The sequence below is a fragment of the Grus americana genome, chromosome 17 (assembly GCF_028858705.1).
Source record: "Grus americana isolate bGruAme1 chromosome 17, bGruAme1.mat, whole genome shotgun sequence".
NCBI lineage: Eukaryota > Metazoa > Chordata > Aves > Gruiformes > Gruidae > Grus > Grus americana.
In genome coordinates this window covers 17,776,469-17,787,871 of record NC_072868.1, presented here as the reverse complement: position 1 = coordinate 17,787,871, position 11,403 = coordinate 17,776,469, and the positions used below count along the sequence as shown (strand labels likewise).

The 11,403-nt window shown below is 44.6% G+C and overlaps 1 protein-coding gene across 2 annotated transcripts in view; it reads right to left on the bottom strand.

Annotated features, from left to right (window-relative positions):
• Positions 1 to 624: 624 nt before the first annotated feature.
• KCNB1 (potassium voltage-gated channel subfamily B member 1) overlaps positions 625 to 11,403 on the bottom strand; it is a 139,621-nt gene continuing 128,842 nt past the window's right edge. For both annotated transcript variants that reach the window (XM_054845718.1, XM_054845719.1), the window contains exon 3: positions 625 to 4,851. In XM_054845718.1, coding sequence (XP_054701693.1) covers positions 2,830 to 4,851 — 2,022 coding nt within the window. In that variant the 3' untranslated portion in view covers positions 625 to 2,829. The remainder of the gene's footprint in view (positions 4,852 to 11,403) is intronic.

Genomic DNA, 11,403 nt, shown 5'->3' with positions numbered 1-11,403 from the left:
ATAAACCAAATACATCAATTGGGATGAGAGTGTGGTAAATACTACACTATATGGCTATATTTAAGTATGTTCACTTTCGTGATATGTAAAATATGACTTTTTTTCCACATGAAAGCATCAGCTCTAAAAATATTTAACTTGGAAATCGCTATTAGTTGCTTTATCAAAAAAGTTTTCCCTGATTTTTCTTCTTTTTACATTTGTGCTGATGGCAGACATGAATGATCACTGAAACACAGAGATTATGTTAAGACTGTTCTCTAAAATTTCTCGTTGCCTCTCTATGGCCTCGGAAAGCCACAGACTAAATCAATACTTAAAGCTTATCTTATGGAGAGTCACTTTCCTTTTTTGTAAATCTTAACTAGTATCTCAGCAATACAGCAGTTCCTCTAAGTACACTTGTATTTACTATGGCCAAATCCTAAAGTCCTTCACCAGGCAAAGAGCCCACTCAGAGGAATGGTGGTTTTGGCTGAGTGAAGGCAGAGTAAAAGCTAACAAACCTCAGGAACTGGCCCTGTGTAAATACTCTGGAGGGTATCATTTGCACGTATAGATGCCTTGAACTTATTTTGAGTACCTCCCACATCACTCTTTGCATGGCACGAGGTCTCTTTCAGAATCAACGGGCTAATTCCTGAGGTTGTGGCTCAGGTCTTACTCACAACTTCCCCAGGGTCTTGCCTTGCTGGGATGCAAGGGCGACATCTGAGCGGGTACCTCGGGCTGCATCCCACTGCCCGGGGATGGGGTTGGCTGAGCAGAGCAGAGTTAACTCCAATGCGTGTACAGTTTTTGCCAAGGAGAGACCTAACAAAGCTATCATCGTAACCCAGAATAGTTCCTAAAACATATATGTGCTTATTGCTTTTGTCCGTACATGCTGCATTCACTATTATGGATTACAGACAGAAGTACTGTACAGCTTGGACGGACAGACATTTACATTCAGGACTAACCGACGGCTTTTTTTTTTTACAATAGGAAGGAACAAAACGCAGCGGACTCGAGCAGCTCAGGGTCTTCCTCCCACCTGTGCGCCTCCGCTCCCACGTCCCGTCTCTCAGAATGTCCCCAGACCTGCCGCATGCAGATCGTTACACACCCCTGGCAGGTACTTAGAAATGAGTCAGGTAACGCTCATTGACAGTTATTTACAATTGAGTTTTACAGTAGAAACAGAAAACAACATAAAAGATTACCATCACAGTTATCACAGGACAGGTTGTGACTTGCTACAGGTGTGTAACAAATCACGGTCACAACAGGAGGCACAAATTAAAATAGTGCTTGGTTAAAGTGCTTGATTGTTACACTCAGCTATCCTACTCCAGCATCGCAACAACAACAACGAAAAGTCAACGTAAAGTGCTTTCCCCCCCCGAGATTAAAAACCCAAGACAAATTATTTCCTACACAATTTGACATAACTTTATTGAAACAATAATATTTTAAAAACCTAGGCTGGTGGCTGCTAGTTCTGTTCATTTAAAATGGTCAGACCTTTTTTTTTCTTTTTTTTTCTTGTTTCATTTAAAAATGACTGGATGTTATTAAAACATCAGGCCTGATGCTCCCGTCTCTCGCGGCTGCTTCACATCGCAGCTTTGCAGGAGCCTCTCCTGCCCGACCTCCTCACGAGAGAGAGCACAGCCAGGCCCGGGGTGGGTCGCTAACGAATCCCTCTTTTTGCATATTTATGTAACGCTTGCATATCTTTCACTGCGCCACTCGGACGCAAAAAGCTTCAGACTGACCGGTTCCTCTCCCATGCCAAGGGCGAGACTTTGGCTGATGCCTCAAGTCAGCGTGCAGGCGGGAAGGGGAGGCCCGGGGAGCCATCCCGGTTCCCCCGGCATGTACCGCAGGGGACAGCCGCAGCGTTAGCGCCGCCGCCGCGCTCGGCCATCCCTGCGGGGCAGGGCAGCGAGCATCTCCCTTCCGTGGAGGGGTAGGGCGAGAGCTGAGCTCTCCTTCCAGCCCTATGCTCCCTGGCACCAGGAAGGGGGTCTGGCTGCGATGCCTCCGGAGAGTCCTGCTTCTGCATGGCTCCTTCACACATTCCCAACGTGGGCTGTGGGTCCCCTGAGGGCCATGTGCTGGCCCTGGGGCAGGTATCAATTTTTAGCAGAGGGTAAGTGCAAGTTTCACTATGTTCCAGGGGATGTTTGGAATTAGATACAAGTGGTGCAACTCACCCTGCTGATATTTCAAAAGAAAACATCAGGTCCTACAGGATATGTATTGTTAAAGACACACAGAGCATTTTAATAATTGGTTTCTCTAGACCGTTATTTGTTTTAAATGGTTTTCGCTTGGATTTTCCAATAATGCAAGTGTTCCCTGTTACCTTTAGACATAATATCCATCAGAGAAAGCTGTAGATGGGGAACAGCTGCCCTGAAGCAGTGAGCATTGTGGTTTTGATACCTTTATACCAACCCCAGCAATTTATTCCAGAGTTCAAATCTGGCTGCCTTGGCATCCTTTATGGAACTAATGCAAATCAGATGTTACTATTTCCAAAAGGAGCTCTAGCGTTCAAGGGGAATGGATGGATATTTGGTCACATTGGCTTCACTGGACAACATGAAAGGAGATCAATGTGCGATCATGATTTGCAATCCTTATTTTTTGACCGATGTGGGCAACGTCTTTAGAGTTGTTTCAGAGAAGGACATTTTCACAAACCCACACTGGACCTCCCCCAGACTTAGAAACAAGTGGCTTGTTTCAGCCAAGTTCATGCCATGCAGAAGCTCTTTTTTTTGTGTTGACAGTAAAGACATTCCTTTAAACTTTCAGTAAGTTCTTTTGGAGCCCATCTCAGATGCTTTGATCATGTGTGTTAGCATGTCCTCCGCTGCCTGGTAATACATGGACTTCTGGGGAAATGTGATTTTCTAGTCTGACAGTCTCCTGATTGCCCTGGGTTCTTCCAGTGATACCTTCCATAGAGTAAATGCAGTTTTGCCCTATCAGCTTGGGGGAGGTGGGTAAAGCAGCAGCTTCTAGATGGTTCTTCTCTGTTCTATAAACATTGTCCTTTTGCTTTAGATAGCCACTGTTTCTAACATTGTACTTGGGACTCACATTTCCGGGCGGACTTGAATCATAAAGCAGCTGACCTTCATCATCAGTGTCAGCATCTATATATTTGTGTATACCAGCATCATGGAAGTTGAAAGCTATGGCTGTCTGCGTCTCTGGTGACTTTGGGGGTGTTCTTGCACTCGCGGTTGTGTAGATTGAGGTTTCTGGGCTCATGAGAGATCTGTCAGAGAGTAAGGAAGTATCTGTGGCAGCAGCAGCAGCTCCCCGGCTCTTGAGAGGCTCTGGATATATTCTCAGTACATTTGATGCTGGTACTAATGTGCTGGTGTCCTCTTCCATGAAGTTGACTTTCAGAGATCTTAGTTTTAACGGGTTACTGGCCTTTATGGAGCTTTTGGGACTTTCTATGAAAAATGCAGAACGATGGCTGCCTTCAGAACTTGGGTTCATTTCCACAAATCTGGCACCACTCCCCTCTGGCCTGCTCTGCTCTTGAATCATGTTAATGCCACTTTTGCAGGGAAGGGTAGCCAGTGGGCTGTGGGAAAACCTGCCAGAGTCAGGGAACTCCGCTGCGCAGCTTATGAAGCTGTCGATGCTGGACATGCTCCTCATGTCAATGATCCCATCAGCACGAGTCGTCAGCAAAGGCACCATAGGGCCGGGAAGGGTTTCCATTTCTAGCTCTTCCTTTTGCTTTCCAGGCTGACTTGACTCTTTAGTATTAAGGTTTGGCTGGGACTGAGTCTTTGCCATTTTGTTATACATGTCCTCTAGCTGTTGGACGTTCAGGTGCTGGGGACTTGAAGATGACCTGGCTTTTTCTGGAGATCCTTGTTCCTTAGTTTCAAAAGATTTACTAGAGCTAGTTTCAGAGAGCGTTCTCTTGGTCCATTTCCATTTGCTGGGAGATAAATGATTGTCCTGAACTTTATCCTTTTTGGCTATGCTTTCTCCGTTCTTTTCAACCACAATGTCCATGAGTTCTATACTACGGGCAAACGCATCCTTCATGTTCATGGAGACAATACTGCCATTCCTTTTTGCTCTTTCAAGAGCTTCCCTGCGCTTAATGGCTTTCTCCTGCCTCTTCTGCTCTTTGTAGAACTCAGAGAAGTTATTGACAATAATTGGGATGGGAAGAGCAATCACCAGCACTCCAGCAATGCAACACAGTCCTCCTACTATTTTACCTAAAAGTGTTTTGGGGTAGATGTCTCCGTAGCCTACTGTTGTCATGGTGATTGTTGCCCACCAGAAAGAAGCTGGAATGCTCTTGAATTTTGTATCATCCTCATCTTTTTCTGCAAAAAACACTAAACTAGAAAAGATCATAATGCCCATGGCCAAAAACAAGATGAGTAATCCAAGCTCATTGTAACTCCTCCTCAGTGTAAACCCCAAGGACTGTAAACCCGTTGAGTGCCGGGCAAGCTTTAGAATCCGGAGTATCCTCATAATCCGAAATATTTGGACCACTCGTCGTACATTTTGAAACTGAAGTACACTTTTATTGGATTCTGTGAGGAAGATAGTCACATAGTACGGTAAGATAGCTAGCAAATCAATAGCATTCAACGGGCCTTTGAAAAACTTCCACTTCTTAGGCGAGGATAGGAACCGCAAGAGGTATTCCATTGTAAACCATGCAATGCACACTGCTTCCACATGGGCAAGTTGGGGATTATCTGTGGTCTGCCCAAATTCATCCACGCCTTGTAGTTCAGGAAGTGTGTTAAGGGACAAGGCAATTGTAGATAGTACGATAAACATGATGGAAATGATTGCCAAAATCTGGAAAGGAAAGAGAAAACAGTGAGTTCATCTCAGAATATATTACGCTATCATTGCCATTAACACAAGGCTGTTTTTCCACTTACATGTTTCAAGACTAATTTTGCTCTTAATACACAGAAGTCAGATAACCAATGCATCCTGAGGTGATTTTATTTTGGAAGCTGCTTTAGTTATGTCAGATCCATAAAGGAGAAAAAGCATCTACTTCAGCTCCTGTGCCTTCATCTCTGTGCAGTCAAGGAACACATACCAAGCAGCTAAGATGCCAGCACAGCTGTGAAGCAATTCACAGCAGGAGCTTTTGATTAACTACTAATTAGGTGCCCAACAAAACCTGTCTGGACAACAGGCTCTGAAATCTAAGCAAGAAGGAATGTGATTGTGAATGCAAGATTCGATCAGAGCTATGTCCTTCCTTTAATGCATGGTTACGTCTGTAATTTTGAGTGCCTATGGCTAATTACAGAGATGTGTGTATAGTCCTACTACATATAAGCGTACAAGTAACACACTCTTTTTTTAATTACTCATCTCGAATTTGAAACTTGATGGCTGTGAAAGACATGAAAACTTTACCAAGCTTTCTAAAACATTTTGAGCTCTGAGCTACTCTGCATGCAACCAATTGGCCATCCTAGCTCCTCATCACAACCAGAGGAAAGAGCAAACTCATCCGGGCAAACCAAACTGCCCAACACGGAGACAGTCAAGGCAGGGCAGGCCCAGCCACTGGAGAGCTCATCTGCTATCAGAAACCAGCTCTTGGGCTAAAGAGTGCAGTGAGAGGAGAAGGGTCTGCAGCGAGCAGCCTCTCTAAAAACCCACATAAATGTGATCAGATCCTGGGCCACCGACTCTAAGCACATCCAGAAAGCATGAAGTGCTAGATTAGTGTATATGCAGCTTTCAAATGGTGTAGGCAGGCTATCCTTCCATACCTGTTTTATATAGACATTAATGCTATACTTTGCAGTTATCCCTAATTTCATCTTATTTTAAAATCATTTTAGGGAGGTTTTTAGATCTGACAGACAATTTGAGGAGTGGGGTCTTTTTTTCTACTAGTGAATTCTTTAGTTTGTTAATTGGGTGGCATTATACCTAGTTTCTTAGGTTACTGCCAAAATACAGCGATGATTTCAAAACACATGTATATGTGACTAATGTTTTATGTATTCATTTCAGTGTAAGCTGGTCCCTTATGGTCACTTCTCTCCTGCTTGATAGAAAAGCAGCATGAAGTCAATTACAATGTATGTTCATGATGACTAGATACACAAAATTAAGCAATGAATTATAAAATGTATGACAAGAATTCTGCATCATGAATTGCAAATCTGACACACTCCTTCCTTGCCCATATAACTAGATTTTAGGTTTCCTCACAGTGACCTTTCTCAGCCAGCCTCACAATACGAGACTATCCACAGTTATCACCTGAGGCACTGGAGAAAGAAATTCTTGCAGGAATTCTCTTCAGTCAAGTCCAGCACAGACATCCTAACAGTCATGAAATATCAGACTTCTGAACATTTATCCCTAAATGGACAGTCACTACAGCGGAACATGCCTTGCTGCTGTAGGAGAAACATGCAGATCCAATATGGTTCAGAAACACTGTGGTCTTCTCAAGAAGAGCTTTACCTCTTCTCCAAAGCTGAAAGGCAGAAATGGTCTACAAAGCCTGGAAGCTTCACTTGAATTAAATTCACATAGCAAGCTTAAGCTATGGCTTTAGGGGAAAAGCCCATATACCTTCAAAAAAATCTAAATTTAAGGCAAGAGTTTCAATTTTGAAATTTTGATTTCAACGTGTTTTAAAATCCACTTCCAGTTAAGAAAATCCCTTCCAAATCAATATAATAAAATCATTTACCTTTTAACTCACTAAGATATACTATATAACTTTGATTTGTACATGACACTGCAGACCTAGTAATTTAATCTGAAGAATGAGATTTGACTAGCAACAAAAATTAGCTCCATTAAACACTCTGGTTTCATTGTCTAAATTGGATAAAATGGAAGAAGTGAATGGTCTAAATAGCCTCCTATGCAATGCTCTAGTACCAGGAATTGTAGAATAGCCTCATTTTCAGTTACTAAACTGTTGCCAGGAAAAATGCTGGGAAGATTCCTTTTCCTTTTTAAACAGGTTGTCTAAAAGAATGTGTGTTCTTAGCTGTGCTGTGCTGTGCACTCTCACAGTGCTAGTGAACGTTTTGCTGCCTCCTCACTACCTTCCTCTTCCATAAATTTGCTGCTGAAATACAAACAACCCCACAACAACTTGTGCAATGAGGGCTTTGCCTTGTTGAGAGACTTCAAAGGTCAATGAGCCAAAGAAGCTGTGGGAAAGACTTAGGGGTGCAAAAAAGTAGGAAGAGCCATGGGATGAAGAGAAGCAGAGAGGGATGCTGGGAAAAGTGCTTGAACTGATGGTTTCAAACTCAAGAGAATATAATGTAAAAGTCAAGTGTCTCATGGTGAAGTGGGGAGAAATGTAGATGATAATTACTTCTGCATGGTTGGTTGTTTCAAGACCATCTCTTGAAGACCAGGTGTCCTGGTTGCAGCTGGGATAAAGTTAATTTTCTTTCTAGTAGCTGGTATACTGCGGTGTTTTAGATTTATTATGAGAAAAATGTTGATAAAACACTGATATTTTCAGTTGTTGTTAGGTAGTTGTAGTCTTTACACAAAGTCAAGGACTTTTCAGCTTCCCACACCCTGCCAGGTGCACAAGAAGCTGTGAGAATATGGCCAGGACAGCTGATCCAGACTGGCCAAAGGGATATCCTCTACCATATAACATCATGCTCAGTAAATAAACTGGGGAAGCTGGCCAGGAGGTGCAATCGCAGCTCAGAAACAGACTGGGCATTGGGTTTTTTTCACAGGTGGTGAGCAATTGCATTTGTGCATCACTTGCTTTATGTCATTTATCATCATCATCTTCATTATCCTATCAAACTGTCTTTATCTAAACCAATGAGGTTTTTTTTCCATTGTCCTCTCCATCCCACTCAGGGGAGAGGAGTGAGTGAGCAGTTTTGTGGTGGTGTTACTGACTGGGGTTAAACCACGACAGTCCTTTTAGGCGCCCAACATGGGGCATGACAGGTTGAGATAACAACAAATCTGATCAGAACGTGTTAGAACAAATTATAAGCATTCATTTTATTAGGTAAATAGTCACTGGTCACAATGTTGATTCATTCACTCTCAAAGTTGTTGTGCTTGTTCTCAGGATTGTGTTATATGTAACACCTTACTTGCAATATATGTTCCCTGTTGTGCTGTTTATCGATAATCTCACTGAACTGGATCAAGGTTATCATTGTGGTGTACTTTGTAATACTGACTTATGATATGATAAACTTGTTGGTCGTGAGACTAATCTCAGCATTGCTGTCATCTCCGTACTTAGGGAGCCATCTATCGGAAACTATTAATAATAACACTTCTTTTTCTCCTCAGAGAGCCAATCTATGGGGAAGACACCTTCCTTCCCCTTTCCCTTCCCCTCCAGGCTAATTAAAATAGCTCTTCAGAATGTCGAATATCCTTGGGATGTTCAAATCAGCATGTTCCTATTGCTACGTCTCCTGAATGTGGTTCAGGTCTTGTTTATGGTTAAACAACTATTTAAGAATACTACCCAGAGATTAACCCCTGCAACAGGCACTGCAGCTACTCAAACCCTGGCGACAGGCACTGCAGCTACTCAAACCTCTGCGATATGCACTGTGGCTGAACCAGAGGACCAGCCTATGCTAGTATCAGTCGCCCCCTATACAGAAGAAGAAATACAAAAAAATCAGCTTGCTTAGTAAGGGATGACAATGAACCAGGGTCATCACGAGAACAGAAGGAAGAGGCAGAACCAGAGGTAATCACCTTATCTCTATCCCTGAGTGAGCTGCAGAATATGCAAAAATATTTCAGTCGTTTGTCCAGGCGAGCACATTGTCACCTGGCTGCTCCCATGCTTGGATAACAAGGCCAGTAGCTTGGAATTAGAGGGTAAGGAAGCCAAATGGTTGGGATCTCTGTCTAGGGAAGGTGGCATTGACAAGGCATTTGGAAAAAACCCACAAGCCCTCAGCCTCTGGAGGTGACTTCTGTCAGGCATGAGGGAAAAGTAGCCCTTCAAGTAGGATGTTGTATGTCATCCAGGCAAGTGGACCACCACGAAAGGAAGTATCCAGTATGTGAGGGAATTAGCCATGTCGGAGATGGTTTATTATGACCCGGACAACACGCAGTTACTAGATGGAAGCCCAGTGCACACGACCCATGCGGCAGAAGCTTGTACAGAGCACACCATTGTCGTATGCCAACTCATTGGGAGTGATAGACTGGGAAGACAGAGGGGCTAATGGTGGATGAATTGGCTAGCTGATTCCAGCAATATGAAAAAGTCTCTCTTCCTCCCTTGTCTCGCTGTGGAGAAGCTGTCCCAGGAGTTCCAGCAATTCAGAGAGGATATGTCCTACTCCCCACCTGTACAGACCGGTATCTCAGCTATTAGGAGTTAGCATTCCTCTGCTCAAGAGAGAGGATACAGAAAAGCAATCACAAATGGGGCTGCTTTGAGGAAAATTGCTGCTCCAGTCTCCAGTGGGTAGTTCTACAGACAGAACAGAAGGGCTGATCTTTCTTCTGATCTTATGGAAGGAGTTTCTGATTCGTACTTACAAGGAGTAACACGGATAGGACTCGAACCCAGTGCACCACACAAACCTATTTGTCTGTAATGAATACTATATGACCAGGACTAGAGGGGCCCTGACTCCAGTCAGCTGGAGGAAAGGGACAACTGAGTTTACTGGACTGTGTGGGTTTGATGGCCTGGCACATCAGACCCCCAGGAGTATAACGCTGTAGTAGACACCAGGGCACAGTGTACCCTAATGCCATCATGCTATAAAGGGGCAGAACCCATATATATTTCTGGAGTGACAGGGGGATCCCAACAGCTAACTGTATTGGAAGTTGAAACAAGTCTAACTGGGAATGAGTGCCAAAAGCACACCGTTGTGACTGGCCCAGAGGCTCCGTGCATCCTTGGCATAGACTACCTCAGAGAGGGTATTTCAAGCACCAAAAGGATACCAGCGGGCTTTTGGGATAGCTGCCTTGGAGTTGGAGGAAATTAAACAGCTGTCTACTCTGCCTGGTCTCTCGGAGGACCCTTCTATTGTGGGATTGCTGAGGGTCAAAGAACAACAGGTGTCAATTGATGCCACGATATTGCACGGGTGGCAATATCGCAGCAACCGAGGAGACTCCCTGATTCCTATCCATAAGTTGATTTGTCACCTGGAAAGCCAAGGGGTGATCAGCAGAACTTGCTCACCCTTTAACGGTCCTATAGAGCCAGTGCGAAAGTCGAAGGGAGAGTGGAGACTGACAGTAGACTAGCGCAGCCTGAATGAAGTCACGCCAGCGCTGAGCGCTGCCATGACGGACGTGCTGGAATTTCAGTACGAACTGGAGTCATAGACAGCCAAGTGGTATGCCACAACTGATAGTGCTAATGCTTTTTTCTCAATCCCTTTGGCGGCAGATTGCAGGCCACAGTGTGCTTTCTCTTGGAGGGACGTCCAGTATACCTGGAATCGACTGCCCCAGGGAAACACAGCTCCACCATTAGCCATGAACTGATCCAAACTGCAGTGGAACAGGGTGAAGCTCCAGAGAGGTTGTGGAGGCCCCACCCCTGGAAGTGTTCAAGGCCAAGTTGGATGAGGCTTTGGGCAGCCTGGTCTAGTGGAAGGTGTCCCTGCTCGTGGCGGGGGGGGGGGGGGGCGTGGTTGGAACTAGATGATCTTTAAGGTCCCTTCCAACCCAAACCATTCTATGATTCTATGAATGAGAGAAGTGGCCAGAGCTCTATCTCTATACTGACTCACGTGTGGTGGCAAATGCCCTGTGGGGGTGGTTACAGCAATGGCAGAGCAGAGACAAACCCATCTGGGCTGCCCCTCTGTGGCAAGATATTGCTGCCTGGCTAGAGAACCTAATTGTAAAAGTAGGTCACGTAGATGCCCACATACCCAAGAGTTGGGCCACTGAAGAACATCAAAACAACCAGCAGGTGAATCAGGCTGCTAAGATTGAAGTGGCTCAGATGGATCTGGACTGGCAACATAAGGGTGAATTATTTATAGCTCAGTGGGCCCATGACACCTCAGGCCATCAAGGAAGGGATACAACATACAGAGGGGCTCATGATCGAGGGGTGAGGGGCTCATGATCGAGGGGTGGACTTAACCATGGACGCTATTGCACAGGCTATCCATGAATGTGAAACATGTGCTGCGATCAAGCAAGCCAAGAGGTTAAAGCCTCTATGGTATAGAGGATGGCGGCTAAAATATAAATATGGGGAGGCCTGACAGATCAATTGTATTACACCCCCACAAACCCACCAAGGCAAGCGCCATGTGCTTACAATGGGGGAAGCAACCCCCAGATGGCTGGAAACGTATCCCGTGCCCCATGCCACTGCCCGGAATACTATCCTGGGCCTTGAAAAGCAAG